The sequence below is a fragment of the Solea solea genome, chromosome 2 (genome assembly GCF_958295425.1).
Source record: "Solea solea chromosome 2, fSolSol10.1, whole genome shotgun sequence".
Taxonomy (NCBI): Eukaryota; Metazoa; Chordata; class Actinopteri; order Pleuronectiformes; family Soleidae; genus Solea; species Solea solea.
This window is the reverse complement of record NC_081135.1, coordinates 31,107,740-31,124,072: the sequence shown is the minus strand read 5'-3', so window position 1 is coordinate 31,124,072 and position 16,333 is coordinate 31,107,740. Positions and strand designations below refer to the sequence as shown.

Here is a 16,333-nt window from a genome sequence, read left to right as displayed (position 1 = left end):
TCCTTCCTGTAAAGGAGCAAAGAATTAAAGCTTTTTATTCGCTGAATGATTATCATCAATTAATATAAGGCTCTGTTGAAATACTATTATTTCTGAATAGCAGACTGCTCAAAATAAACTGATAAAACACACAGATTAGACTAAAATACCATGGAACGCTTTGTTTGTTGTATACTTTTAACATATTTGGAGATAAACAAACCTAAGATTCCCTAAGAAGCAAAAAAGGGGAGTTCAAAAGACACAGGAAGCAGGAGGACAGGGAAATATGTTGCTATGGATGTCGTTCTTGATTTTTAATTTTATTTAAACAAGGACCAGTGCAGCCTATTGTAATAAGTGAGACGTGCGGAAAGTTATAATGATGGAAAAAAAAAAGACTTGTTGCATATTGTCCCTTATATAACATCAAACCTGGGTTTCATGATTTGGATGCTCGACTAGAGCTGAATAGTAAAGTCAGATTTAATGTATTGTTTCCTTAGAAATCAAATTGACCAAACCACAGAATCATTTTAAAGAGTGGACAAATATACAGACTCATCTTCAGTTAATGCACTGACATTTGCTGACAGTATCTTAAGTTAAGTGTTTCGGCTTCAGGCCGGAAAACGTAACTCACTGCTGCTGGGTCACATTTTCATTTTGAGCCATCGCAATCTCATCTCTCTCTCTCACACACACATACACAAACACAAAAACACAGGTTTGCACTAGAGCTGAAACAATTACTCGATTAATCGATTAATCAAGCAACTATTTTGATAATGGATTCATCGGTTTGAAGCTTTTTTCATTATTAAAACAAGATTTCTGACTGTTTTAGCCTCTTGAATGTGAATATATTCTGGTTTCTTTGCTCCATAGAACAAAGAAATCATTAAAAACTGAATCATTTTGGTTTGTGGACAAAACAAGACATTTGAGAACATCATCATCTCCAGGTTTGACAGACACCGATCAACATTTTTTAACGTTTTCTGACATTTTATGGACCAAACCAAATTTAATGATTATGAAAATAATCATTAGTTGCAGCTCTAGTTTTTTTTTTTTTTTTTTAAGGAAAAAGTGTTATCCCTTACCTTAACCATATACAATTCATGCCTAACCCTATCCACCAGTGAAATCTTAGCCCCAAATGTAACCAGTTCCTAAGAAAATGAGGTTCTGCCTCTTTAGGAGCAGGTTTTGGGCTCCTTGAGGACTACTGGTCCTGACAAGGTCAGTGTTTATGCCAGAAAAAGGATCTAAAAAGGGTAACAAACACAGGTAGACACACACACACACACACAGACTATGCTGTATTTACCTGACTTTGAGTCAGACACACACAGACACACAGCCCTGCAGCTATTTCCTGTACTCACTTTTAAGTAATAAAACCACAAACGTAGAATATACAAACACACACACACACACACAGCCAATATATGTCTTCATGAGGTCAACAGCCTGGATGTGGTTTTGCCGAACATGATTTATTTCTCCAACTCTGGAGTGAAATGACAGCAGGGGAAGACGAGTATAGACTGAGATGTAGAGGAAAAGGAGAAAGACAGGAGACAGAGATACAACTCTCTTTTGGGCTTTAAATCTCTGTAAAGGAAAACATTTCGGGGTTATTCTTGTATTTCATTAAACCCCCTCCCTCTCCCCCTTCACACTGGTGATTAAAATACAAATAATGAACCTCCTGTTGCATGAAAAGTGTCTCTTTGTAGAACTGTGCTGCTCAGAGCAGATAAAGCTTCACTTATTGTCTTAATTTTGTGGACAGATGAACTGTTAACTGTGACATGACTGTTTTATATCTCACGTCAGACATGGAGACGATTTTACAGGTTAGTCGGTGGCAGTGCTGTCAGAGTGACTTTGAGGGGGGTGGGGGGATGACTCCGGGGGGGCCCCTTTCAAACATGAGGACGACATGTAAAACTGGCACAGCGTTTAAGGATTACAGTGCATCTCTGTAAGTGGAAACAGAGACAGGGTGTCCTGAATGTGTGTGTGTGTGTGTGTGTCCAATTTCCCAAGGCTTTTCAGATACCACAGCCAGACCTCAAAACTATCAACACTGTTCCCGCTCCCATCTGCCAAAGTCATCACCCACACACACACAGAGAAAGAGAGAGAGAGAGAGCAAGAAAGACAGAAGGCAAGGTGTGAAATAGCCATCCCTCTCTATTTTAACAGAGGTGGGAACCGGGCTATAAACCTTCTAACGCTGAAAACTTCTGTCTGTCGTTTACGGACTTCCTCACGCACACTCGTGTTTACGCCAACAAACATTTGCTGTTGACTCGTTTGTCTGCTGAAGTGTTGGAAAGCACAGACGAGGAGAGGAGACGACTGAAACTTCAACTTGACAAGATTCAAAGAAGGAAGAGAACTTCAAATCTAAAAAAGAGAGTCCATTTCATTTCAGGAAATGACAGATGGAAAAACAAAACATATGTTACCGGTAATACAGACTTAATCATCTAAAGGGAGAGTGACGAGCTTGACACTTTTTGTCATTCGTTCGTGCAATTAAGAAAAAAATGAAAAACATGTAGCATATGGAGCACTCGGGCTCCATATGCTACATGTTCCTTTTCTGTTTTTAGTCTCATTTCTTAGTCACCAGCAGCTCAAAAAAAGAAGCATCATCACTGTGGACTGTATTCTGAAATATCTCATGGATAGGAGAGGCACGGATAACGCCTCAAGCTCCTGTTTTGGTAAGTGAGTCCGTGTAAGTACGTACAAATATTCAGACAAACTGTTGTGCTTTGTACTTTATATTGTACGAGCCAAAACAAATCCATATCCATACATTACGAAGGCCACCGCAGCCCGGGTAATCAATGGTGGATGAGCAGATCCAGGAGGCAGGGATCAGTTTCCAACCCTTTTATGATTGTGTCCACCACCAGGGAGAAGCTGAGGTGAGCACCGGGATAAAACCGAGGCCTCCAGAGACACAGTGAAAGACGGGATGTTGATTTAATTAAAGGGGAAGAGGAAGAGGAAGAGATGAGACAGTACCTTGGTAAGGAGGCATATTGTCGTTCCACCTCTTCATAACGTGGTGCCAGCCGAGGATCTGTCCCTCTGCCTGGCATCTAGTGAAGAGAGAGACACTTGGTTAGTTTGGGGATGTGATTTTTTAATTAAATCATTATTATGAATAATGAACTAAAAAAAAGAAAATAAACTAAGAGCAATGTGTGCACCGTGCTGATGTTTTCAATGATGTGTGTGTTTGTCATAAGGGATTTAAAGTTTCAGTCTTCTGAGGTCTTTTCAGGGGGTCGATGGGGGAGACTCCATCCCTGATCAGGTTACTTTAACACACACACACACACACACACACACACGTCTCATCTCCATCGTGAAGAAGAAAAAAAAAAGACTGAGTCAAGCTTCTGACAGTTCAATCCTCCTCCTCCTCCTCCTTCTTCTTCAGCTGACTCGTTCTCGCGCTCCCTCCCTCTCCACATATTTCCACCCCGCCACTCACATGCACACGCACACACACACGCACGCACAGAGTCTCTCTCTCTCTCTCTCTCAGAGATTATCCCCAGACTATTCAGCAGGGAGATTCCAGCTGCCGCGGCGTTCCTTAAAGAAGCCGACTAAACCCCCAACGACAACTTCAACAAGCTCCATTAACACACACACACACACACACACACACACGTGCATGTATGAAACTTTGATTGTAAATGAGCCTTTTTCATCACAATGTGAGCTGAGAGAGTGAGATATGACTCTGAGTGACTGTAATAAAATAATACTCATAATATGCAGCGTGAGGGATCTGAATCTGAACGTTTCCCATTAAATTAAGCCTCTTTTGGATAAAACACCTCATCTGATAAAACTAAAAGAGCACAAAATACTACGCACACAGTATATTCTTTCTGACTCAGGCGGGAAAAGAACGTAATGGAAGACGTGTAGCAACTGGTGAAAACAAAAGGTTGAAGGTTTCATAGAAAAAAAGAAGGTTCTTCCTCTTTTTTTTAACTCAAGGTAACGCCGTCAACGTGCAAGGTGCCGTGTATTCGATATTACAGACCGCGACTTTTCTTCTGCCTCGTCTCTTTTCAAGGAAATTGATGCCAGGAAAGTAAAGTAAAGTAAAAGAAAGAAGCTTTACTGGTCCTACTTTCATTCAAACACCTGTCTTTACAGCTTCTATTTCTACAGTTCAAGAGACATTGGTTTATGAGGAGGGAACAAAGAGGACTGAGTGATAGAAGAAGGAAGGAAGAAGGGAAGAGGCACAGAAGGAAGTAAATGAGTTAAAGAGAGCGGGTATAAGGGAGATGTAAAGGGAATACAGAGCCATTAAGCAGATGCAGGGAGAGCAGAGTGATGTGGATTTAGAAAGCGAATGAGGTGAGGACGGAGACGACAGAGAGCGGAGGTGAAAGGGACACGATTTAAACAAGATGTTAAAAGACGTAACTGGAGGAAGCGAGAGGTAACGGGGGAATAGCGGCAACATCTGGTGGTGACTAAGGGATAACTAATGGAGGGAGGAGGGAGGCAGGTGTCAAAGATAGAGCGCTTCATATTGTTTGAAAAGAGGTGGTTTTAAGGGATGAGACGGGCATTGTTTTCCCACAGGAAGGAGCAGAAGCAACAAATCTGATCTCATCGCCCTGTCTGTGGCTCTCCAGCAAAGACCTATGAAAGATCACAATACATCATTAATGCATTAAAAGAGCCGGGCGGTGTAAACATTATTAAAAAAAAACAATAAGAGTAAAGACAACTAGTTTAGCCACAGAAAAACTACATGTTTCTGTGTTTGTGGTCATGGTCTTAAGAGTTAAATTAAACTCCAGTGGCTGTGACCATGGTAATGAAGTCAACGCCTCCCAGCTCTGAGGCTTATTATGGTTTCATATTGGGTGGACAACACTAGAGATCTAAGGGGCAGAGGAATTTGAAAGAGGCTTTGGCTACAGGTGCAAGTGTTGGTCTTTAAAGGCATTTATGGTCTCATGTTATCATTTAAAAAGCGTCGGTTCCTGAACTGAGAATGTGTTGAATGACAGACACACGAGCAGTGAGAGTGTAGTACGCTGCGCTTCTGCTCAAGTGTGCGGCTCTGTCTGTGTTTGTTGCCACAAACCTGACGAAGAGCAGACCCGCGAGAGTAAACACAAACAGATGAATGTGTGGTGAACGCGGCGCGTGAGTAAATACAGTAGATCTTCATTTGACCGCAGCTCACACACACACATGGACACATGGTAAATATCAGCCATGGCAACACATATATACTTGTACCTGTATGTAATAATTGTAATAATTGTATGAGTGTATGAGACTTCTCTTTGTAGATGCAGCAACATCAAAGTGTGAGAGTTAACACAGTATAATACATCTTTGATATAAACAGTTATCTGTGACCGCTGCTCCTGCTACCAGACCTGAACCCTGATCCCCGTCGGATTCCCTGTTTTTAACTGTTTTTACATGTTTTATGTGTGTCCTTCATTGAAAGTGAGGTAAAATAAAGGTGAAATAAAAACAAGTTGTATTTACAAGAAGCCCAGGACTCGTGCAGCTTGTGTGTGTGTGTGTGTGTGTAGTTAGTCCGTCTCAACAAAACAAAATGTGGCAATCCCCAAAAGTATTCAGTCAGACTTGACAGCTACCTGGTGTTTGTATGTCTGTGAGTGTGTGTGTGTGTGTGTGTGTGTGTGTGTGTGTGTGTGACAGACGTACTGTACACACCTTTGCTTTTTTTTTTACACACAGAGACACAGACAAGACACACAATCTTCATGTTTGATGTGCAGCTACAGTACATGCGAAGCCTCAAATACACACACTTGTCTCTCTCCATTTGCTTGTACACGCACACATGCACACGACCACACTACTGTGGCGGCAGTGCAGCACACTGGTTGGGATAATGGTCGAGTGAAAAAAACATTTCATGGCATGGCATGGCGAGCAGAGGAGAGGCGAGGCGAGGAGGGGAGCATGGAAATCAAGCAGAGGAGACTGCTACTGAAGGGACAGCACACACACACACACAGACACACACACACAGGCACACACACACACTGTAAGAGGGGCTCATCTCTCTCCTTTCAACAGACCCTTCAATATACCCATAAACCCAAGACATCACATTCAGCAAAGACCCACGCTCTCCCTATCAGACACACGCATGTGCACATGCGCACACACTGGTTACATTTATTTATTTATTTTTAAAGCTGTTTCAAGGATTTCAAAGGGATTTAGATCGACATTAGTCCAAATGTGAGTGTGCCCTCTTCCTCGTCATCGCTCCCTCTCCCTGTACACACTTCATCTTTTTTTTCCCCCCTTCATTAACTAACTCTCATTAAGCAAAATAAAGGGTTCCTCTGAGTAATGTCAAATCCACCCCCCCTTCCCTCCCTCCGAGTTAAGTTTGCCCTCTTACACTCCTGATGATGTTGTCTTACTTCACCTTGCTTTTCCTTTCTCCTTCATCTATAATCTGTTATTTTCCTCACACTGTCTTTCTGTCATTTCCAAGCCATGTCTTCCTCTCACTGTCCTTTTCTCCTTCTGAGCATTGATTTGAAAAAAAAAAAAAAAAGTCCCTCCCTCTCTGTCCTCCCTGTATTATGGCCACACCACGCTGCCTCCCACCCCTGCAGGAGTCAATGAATAAGGGACGGCCGCTTCTAATCCGTATCAGACATATCGTTCTGCTCAGCCAGCACTTTGAGCTGACTCAATTAAAACACAGCTCTGAAGACGTGGTGCTCTGTCCCTATCTGTGTGTGTGTGTGTGTGTGTTACTGCGGCATTGTGAGCTCACACACGTGTGGTGTGTTTTCAGTTTGGATGGGAGCCACTTGATGACTGCAAACAAAAACAGGCTATAGGCATTGAAGGGATGATGTGTATTTTAGTCGTCTCTGAAGAATACACTACACTACATTTTGGCTTGGAACCATAACTTTGGTTTATAATTAAAAGTCCAGTCTCATGATTAGACTGAGAACCACAACAAATGGAGGACCTCTCCTCCGCAGGTCACCCTTCCATTTCCCATGCACATTAGGGAACTACGGTGGCCCTCACACTCCAGAGAGGGGAGCTGAAGTTCTTCTTCATTGCTTTATTCATCGAGTTTATGTGGGCGGAGCTGTTAAACTTAAAAACCTCAAAATATTAAGTGTATTCTTGCCGCTGTAGGCACAAAATGGCTGCCAAGGCCCTTGACCGACATCCATATCATTCTGACGCTACTAGAACCAGATGAAATGTTATTTGACAGTAATTATACACTTACACAAACATAGTTATGTAGAATATATTCAATTACTGCCAACAAATCATGTGTAACTACATGTTACACACTTCAGAAGCAGGTGTATTTCAGTGCACACCTGTAACAACATGACTGTTAAATAAACCCTGGTTTATGTACAGTATGTTAATCAGTCAAAGCATCTTATGTGTTTCATATTGCTTGTATTCTCACGCCAGCAAATGACATGTTTTTACTCCCTGAAATACAGTTTTCCTACAGCGATGACAACTACTATTAAAAGTACTGCTTTACATTCACTGTACCAACCTGTACTCAGCAGCTCCTGTAAAATGAGACCAGAATAAAACTAAATAAAATGCCCTTAAACATGCCAGCCAACATTTTTTAAAGACGTACAGACACGTGGTAGAAAAACTCCTTCAGGTTGTTAGAAACTTACAACACTGGGGCTGTGTGCTTCGTTAAAATGTGTCACCTGTTCATATTGAAGGTCATTCTTTGTGATTACTTCACTCCAGGCATGGTCTTAATTTTACACATGGATGGAGAAATACTTAGACACACACACACACTGTACATAATACAGAAACAACACACTGAATCACACTTTTACACACCCAGGTCCATGTGTGTTGAATAGATCACTGCGCCTTGTTAATCAAAATAACATTAGTGATATTTAATCTTAGTCTCCCATAAAGAAGAAAATATAAAACACCTGTTCCCTGTGTTTGACGCGAGCTATATATATAATATGTATATATATATATATATATATGTTTCAGCTTGGCCCAAATTAGTGGGAAACAATTTTGGTTTCCAGATGTCAATGTGTGCCTTCTTATCTTTTCCAGATTTCCTTTCCAAAATCATAAAATGTAGTTAATACCCTCCTCCATAGGCTTTCTCTGCGATTTCCAATGAGTCCACAAAAGACGCCATCCTCCTCTTTCCCCTCCGCACTTTATCCTCTCACACTTCCTCCCATTCATTTACCCCTGCCCTCAACACAGCGCCACGGTATTTATTCTTCTCTCTCTCTCTCTCTCCATAACTCTCCATCTGTTCATTTAACACTGTATACATCCTTCCGTCCGTCCGTTCATTCATTCATTCATTCATTCATTCCAGAGAAAGCAGTAATTGCAGCTGCTGGTGAAAAGCCATCCATTTTCTCCGGCTAATTACTACAGCCTCTTGACAAAGTAACACTAAAGTAGAGAGAGAGAGACAGAGTCGACAAGCGCAGTCACAAGAACACACTAATTCACATTCATAATACACCTCTGCACGCACACGCACGCACACACACACACACACACACACACACACACGGCTAATGAGGACTTTCCATAGCTCATCGTTCTGCTAATGAGTCTGTTAACCACACAAGAGACCGTCGTACGGCGAAAGTCGACGACAAACTATCTTGTCCGTCTTTAGATTCGCATCAGTAGGCTGTTAGCTTTCTTTTTTGATTTACACAGTTCTGATTGTCTGACTTCTTTTTCTCAAAATCTGCTTCTCTGCTGTGAGATCGATGCCACATATCTGTCTGTGATATTAAGAGTGTAAAATGTGAGTTCCACACTCAGAACAAAGCTCAAACAACGTCCTCTCACCTTAAATTAAACCTGCAGTGACAAACCTTTATGATCCACACTAGGTCAGTTATCAGTTCAGACGTCTCGCTTGAAGCTGGAACACGTCAACCTTTAGAGAGAACTAATCTAGTTGTTTCCCTTTAAAATGAACTACTTTTTATATTTAATGTACACAACAAATTACATTCTCATCTAATACTGTTTTGGGAATGGACTGAGTGACTTCCCTAAGGTGTGAAAGCAGTATAGAACCAATTACAGAGTGTACACCACATAAAGCGACTTAGAATTAATTAATAAGTGAAGTGAAAGGACATGATGACACTATACTGTATAGCTTTCACTGCAACCACTGTGTTGTTGTCTTTCTTTTCTTGGCTCTGAAATAAAATCCGCCGGATTCATTATCCAACCTACTTGCAGCATTCTGATTAATCTTTAAGGGGAAAGAAAATAAATGTTTAAGTGAGTGTTTTGTGTGTGCATAAAAAAACCCCACAGTGAAAGCTGTACAGGCCGGCGAGTGAGGTTTTCACCACCATAAATTCCAGCACCTGCACCGACACCAGCAAAGTAATCGCTGAGTCACTGCTATTGATCAACAGCCCCCACAAGTTCTCTGCTGACATAAACCATTTCGCTAACTTTGTGTGGTTGGATTGTAAAATCTCACTTGGCCCTGCTGCTGCTGCTGCTGCTGCTGCTGCTGCTGCTGCTGCTGAGAGTGAGCGCGTGACGGACAAAGAGAGTGCGAGGAAACGGACGAGCCAGAGTGAAAGAATAAAATAATAATGAGCAAATTTACTTGTTTGTTTACAGCATCAAACATGCACCAAAGATCTTTATTCGCAAACCCCTCGTTCCGCCGAAATGTCAGCAGAGCACTAGAATAAAGGGCTAAGAATTAACACTGGAGCACAGTTAAATGTCACTGCGCTGTTGAGCCTCTAGTACAATTAAGACCACAGAAGGTCAATTTTCCCCAAAGCACGCAGCTTAGAGTGTCTCTCATGAATACAGCGATTAATACTACTTAATGCAGAGCATATCCTGTTTATTTAGTGCTGGCCTGTAAGAGAGTGGAAGTGACTGCATATTAAGGTTGTGTGTGTGTGTGTGTGTGTATGCGTATCAGGATGCAGACCTATCAATCAAGTAATTCCTCTTTTTTGTTTTTTTTAAATGGCATTTAAAAGTTATCAAGCGTGCGACATCTCGGCACACAAGCACAGAATTGTTTGCAGCGACACATTTAGAAACTCAAACTTTTTTTTTGTTGTTGTTGTTAAATTACCACTACAAGCACAGTCGCATTCCTAGATCTAACCAGGAGCCAGGAACGAGTGCGCAGACATAATACCGTAGTCATGGCAAACCACGGGTTCTGTGTGGCCCTGCTTTGTTCCCGAGACCAAAGTCGGCTTGGAAAATGAACTGACACGGCCTCAGGCTGTTTAGTCTTTCACAGCGGTTTAAATTGACTGCATCAAGTGGGTAAATATTCCAATTTATACAAAAGGGGTTGGAAATAAGATAAGGTGTGAAAGCACCGACACGTGTTTGTCTTGTGGGCAGAAAGAGACTCCCCAATTTAAACCGAAAATGTCGAGAAACTCCGACTGCGAGCGGTGAAACACGGGTTTCCTTTGCTGTCACTGAGCGTGTGTTTTGTAAGCAAGCAAAGGAAGACGCGGAGAGTGTCGGGGGGAGAAGAGACAGAGTTTGGTGTGTGAATGAGAAAAGAGAGAGAGAGAGAGAGAGAGAGCGATAGGGATAAATAAACAATAATAAGAGGGAAGGTAAGGCGATAGCAGGGAGGCTGGGATTAGTCTCTGCTGCAAGGAGTTGTGAGAAACACACACGTGGAAAAAAAGACAAGGACAATATTCATCTGAGAACACAATCCTGCAATATATGGAGTAAAAAAAAATAAAAAAAAATATATATATATATATAAGAGAGAACACACACACACACATATCCAATCCTGAGTATTTTTAACTGTTAAGCTTGTCCTTGAAAGTGCAAGCAAGGTGCAGGGTTGATAAGGAGGAGAGAAGGAATGGACGTGGTGTGGGTGACGGCTGTAAAACGAGCAAGAGGAGGAGGAGGAGGGCTGAAGAAGTGAAGCCAGATAATTTGGTTACCTATAAGCCCCTTCCCTGCCACCCAGATAGTATATCCCCCCCCTCTTTCCTCCCATTCCCCATGTGTGTCTAACTCTGTAGCCCAAACTTCCGGACTCACAAAAGTTCCTCTTTGAAGATTGGGGGGATGGGGTGGGGGAGGCGGGGGACACAAAGGAAGGTGAATCCCAAAGGAAGACTGAGAGAGTGGAATAGAGAAATCAAAATAAATGAAATGTTAGGACTAAAAAGAGAGCACAGTTTACCTGATTAGTTGTAGATGTAGAGATGATTGAAGGACAAGGGCAGCAAAGAAATGAGAGAAAGTCAAATTTCTACCCCGTCGTTTCTGGGTTCTTTTTCCCCGTGGTGGATTGTTGGATTATTTATTTATTTCTCCATGATATCTGAGCTTAGCATAAGCACTTAAGAGCAGCACGGCCACCATTCTGTGGCGGCGGGAGCCTGAGTGCCAGAAGAGACTGCCCGCGCGCATGTGCTGCATACGAGGCTAAAAATATACATTTTCCTTTTCCTTTCCTTTTTTTTCTCTTTCTTTGACTGTGTGAGATTATATGACAGCGGGAGCAGGTGGCTACTGTGGCAGGTTAGATGGAGCAGTAATAGGATGAAAGTGACTTTCTCCCTCTGCCTCCCTCTCACACTCTGTTCCTCGTCGAGATGATTGGCTGCAGTCGACTGCTAGTGATAGCCATGGTGTCTTTTGATTCTTCCCCCATATTTCCAATATTTTTTTTTTTTTACGTCTTCTAATCTCATGAAAGTCTTGACCTCTTCTCTCCTATTGTCTCCTCTGTCGCACTGGTCCAGTCCTTACATGTCGCAGTTTTTACACCACACTCTTCCCCTTCTCATCTCCTTGTTTTTCTTCTTTATTTTTTTGGACATCATGACATTTTCTTCCCTTCTGTTCTGGGACTTTTGAGTGTCTCAAAAAACACAAACACGAGTTGTCATGATCACATTGGACTGAGACAAGTTCATAAACATGATGCTGAATATGTGTAACGTACAGTTTTTACATACGGTCAATATAACTGTATTTACTAGGTAATAATAATATTCAAAATAAAAATAATTCCGGACATATGCACTGCAAGCTTGCGAGGTTGTGTTGTTGTTGTTTGCGAGACGTTTTCCGTGTCCTGAGCAGAAGAGAAAAGGGGATTGAGAAGTGAGGAGAATGGAGGCAATATTTGCTTTTGTGCAGGATGACATGCATCGGAAGGAGGCACAAATCTACTTGCTGCGCTGTGTTGTTATTTTTTGTCGAGCGTGTGGATCTGAATTCATGCACACATGTACAGACACACAAAAACCCAAGGTGTTCCTTCTTTTTTTTTTTTTAAATCTCAAGGCTGCACAAAAACATAAACAATACCACATCTATAAATCTCAGGTAGGGGTGGGCATTTATTTTCCCTAAGGGGCCACATGAGATATACAATATTGTTGAGGGCTGGACCAATAGGCTGAATTAATTCCACTCAATATTAATTTTATCTCTTTATAAAAAAGCAGTAAATTGTATTGTTTTGGTGTAAATTGGGCAGCAAACAAACACACGATAAACAAAATGAAGGAAAATGCAGATTTTATTCAATTCTAACTAACTAAATATCAAATTACTACACTACTGTATATAACAAATACTATTATACTATACTACTGTGGTGTAGTGCAGTGAGTGATTGTTGTCTGATGTCTCATGAGCTGGCTCACATCATACGTCGTGCGTCCATACGTCAGGCTTTTCAAAATAAGAGCAACACAGTTGTATTGCATGCGCAGCATAAATACTTGTTCATCCGTGTTTATGACTCGGGGTATATGCAGGAATCCTGAAGTTTAATTCATTACTTTTTTAAGACTTTTTCAAGAACTTCTCAAAATATTGAGACCTTATCACCACTTCAAGGTGCAATCAGCAACCCATACTTAACTGACAAAACAGATTTAGTTTGCAATTAAATCTATAGAGCACAACCACACAAAGGAACTCATAAGCAGCGTTGATGCCCATCGAGGCTACACTTATCTTCTTTGTGCAATATATACAAAAAGCCTCCCGGTTGTTCTCAGCAACAGGATTCATTCCATTGCTCAACGTCAGGGATCTCCAACCAGGAGATGCTCCATGTCTGACAATTTTGGAGTTTATTTCGTGCAATTTCGGATATTATTTCGCACCAGGAAACAAACGCGGGGAGGAAAATAAATACATTCAGGCATACTTTATGCAGTCAAACTCTATGGACAAAATGTATTGTTATGAAATCACAATTTGTAATACTTTTTAAGGGCCTTAATTTTCCCAAAATGTATTTATCAACTTGTAAAAGACCCTGCGGACATACCCCTAGCCGGACAGGGCTGTTTGTGGCCCGCAGGCCGTAAAATGCCCAGGTCTGATCTAAGGTCTAATCTGAACTAAGTGCATCTTAACATTCTTTTCTAGCAGCCAATGTTTACTAGAAATTATGCCAATGGTAAAAATCACTGGTTCAGTTTTTGAGAAAAAGAAAAACCCATCCCAGAACCTTAAGTTTCTCAATAGTCTTATATAGAGTCTGTAAAAATGTGGACAATTTATAGTTGGAGCATTGTGTTTTTGAAATAACTTACGGCAAAGAAGTAAATGCATCAGCACAAATGCGTTTATAACAGCTTACTATGTAAAAACGACCGTATCAGACTGATATGGGTATTGGTTGCGATAATGCGATCAGTATTCGACAAGAAAATCTGGTATCAAGCAACCCCCCCCTGACAAAAACTGAGCACAATACTGCAATAAAACACATTTTACCTTTACTATATTATATCTGTAAAGCTAAAGCGTGGATGTATTCAGGAAGGAAAAGCTTGGTTCTCCATGTGCTGTGAGCACACGATTCTCAAAAAAATCTCCTGATATAGAGATAAGGAACATCTCTCTGTCAGTTTTCAATTTGTCTGAAAGCTCTGCCTTGGCTGAAGGGTCAGATATTACCTTCACTACAAGGGTTGCTAGTGTCATCTATCACATCCCCTTCTTATAAATAGAGATGGAAGTTTTCTTGCAGACACAAGCAGTCTGCTGCAGATTGGCCAGAATGTAGTCTTACAGCTCGCGACCAGTTTGGGGGGAAGAGAGGGGATGGGATGGGATGGGCAGAGCAGGAGAACGGACTTAGAGAAAGTAGGATGGATGGGAAAGAATGAGAAATGTAAGGAGAGAGCAATATGGGGATTAGAAACCCATTGAAAGGCAGTCACTTAATTTCCTGGCTTACCTGGCTATGATTATCTCCTGGGTGGGAATGGAACGTTTGATGTCCTGGGACTAGACTAATCCCTGGTGACTAACCTCGACCTCTCATTTCCTCTGGATTAGCTCGCTCTGCTACTTAATAAAAAAAGTTGAAGGTAGAGTAGACTGATATTAACCAACAGTCGAGGAGAGAAAGAGGGGACGACTGTGTCCTTCCACAAATACGAGCTGCAGCACTTGGGACTTCTCAAAATGTGGTCTGTGTTTCCCCATGAAGACCTTTTTGTACAAGTGTAAATAATGAATGCAAAAAAAGAAGAGTCACACTGTAGTGTAAGACGCTGTTTTCTGGTTGTTTGCATCTTTTAATCCCGACCTCACTCATCGTCTCATAAGTACAAATTAAGCTGCTGTATGCAATTTAAATAAAGTGCTTGACTGAATTTGATGAAAATGACCTAATGAGTGAGGGCATTTTGCAAATGCGGGACCGTAACAACGAGCAACTCCCACAAATCAACATTTCTACATTTCTGTGTCTCTGACAAGCTGCAAATGAACCAACAATTTTGTTTCCTTCTCAATTTGTTTTTCTTCTCACCAGGTTTCTCTCGAGAGGGGAAGCCTGGAGTGTTGCCAGGTTGCCAGCCAGTCTGACCAATGACATGTCATTTGACCCCTCTCTTGGCCAATGCCCTTCCTCCAACAACCGGCTGGGCCCCAGCTGGCCAATTAACGCGCCTCTTAGTGTGGAGCTCCGCCAATGAAAAGCCCCGGGAGACTTCTGTTCATCTGAACTCACAGATGGGAGGACAGAGAGGGAGAGGGAACAGGAGAAGTGTGCGTTCAAGTGTGTGTGTGTGCGTGATTGTCTGAGAGAGAGAGAGAGAGAGAGAGAGCGAGAGAGAGAGTGCGAGGGGACTTGGACTGAATTCCCAAACACCATCGAGACATCTTCTCCGAAGAGGTTGGCTAGTTTTAGATTAGCAGTTGGAACCAAATCTCTCCATCTTAACGCGGCCAATGGCAGACTTCTATGAGATAATTAACAAAGCAGACAAAGATTTAAACCTGCCACACTTTACGACCAAGACCACCTATGCAAAACTGTCATTTAAATGTGGATAACCGCACATTTGAGCTAATCACACAAGTGTTTAAAGACGATCCCATTGAGTTTGTGTCAAAACCAGAGCTAGTTTCTAATGTGTAACTTTTATTATGGGTGAATAACACAGGCTCAACCCAATTTACTATCTCTGCTTCACTTTAAAAAACCAGCCACCAAGGCAAGCCAGTGACTTTGTGTCCATTAAGCCTAATTTAATCAAAAGCTCTTTCAAGCAAAGTTGGCAAACTGTGAAAATGTGAGTATTACATTAAAAAAGCATGGATATTACAGGGCGGGAGGAAAAATATCAAGTGAGCCGTGTGAAGAAAGAAGTGTGCAAGAGTGCGGTGGAAGTTGAAGCTTGAAAAGATTTCCCTGTCTCAATAGTTACACTGATTTGGAGTGAAAATTCTCACAGCATTTTTAGCGAGACTGTCTTTTTTCTTTATCAGTGAAAACATTAAGTGAAACTGATTTTCTTTCAGTCAGCATTTTGGACAGCTCCATTGAAATGTCACAGTTACATAAGCTCATCCTCTCACTATCTCAGCATGTGACTCCAATGCCTTCTCTATTTCTTAACAACTTTTCCTGAAACTTCTTTCCCCTACACACACACACACACACTTCTGTTTAAAGATAACACTTTTATTTCCACACAAACAATTCAAAAGTGTTTGAGTCAGTTTGTTGTTAGTTCATCTCTGGTGACGAGAACATGTGAGAAAAAACAGAAATAAATACAGGTGTCCAACAGTTTAAATCTAAATTTAAATTGAATTCTAAATGTCTAAATTGAATGTTTGATTAAATGACTGGATCATAGATTCTCTCTTCAACTGTGTACTCGCATATCCAGTGAGAGCTGCTTCTGTGCGTGTGAACGTTTGCCTGGAGGCATCAAAGTCTGGACACAAGTCATGAGAACCA

The 16,333-nt window shown here is 41.5% G+C and overlaps 1 protein-coding gene across 4 annotated transcripts in view; it reads right to left on the bottom strand.

The window, feature by feature from the left end:
- The window catches only part of pard3bb (par-3 family cell polarity regulator beta b), a 192,851-nt gene that overhangs the window by 16,200 nt on the left and 160,318 nt on the right, over window positions 1-16,333 (bottom strand). For all 4 annotated transcript variants that reach the window (XM_058617671.1, XM_058617686.1, XM_058617662.1 and 1 more), the window contains exon 24: window positions 3,031-3,107. In XM_058617671.1, coding sequence (XP_058473654.1) covers window positions 3,031-3,107 — 77 coding nt within the window. The remainder of the gene's footprint in view (window positions 1-3,030; window positions 3,108-16,333) is intronic.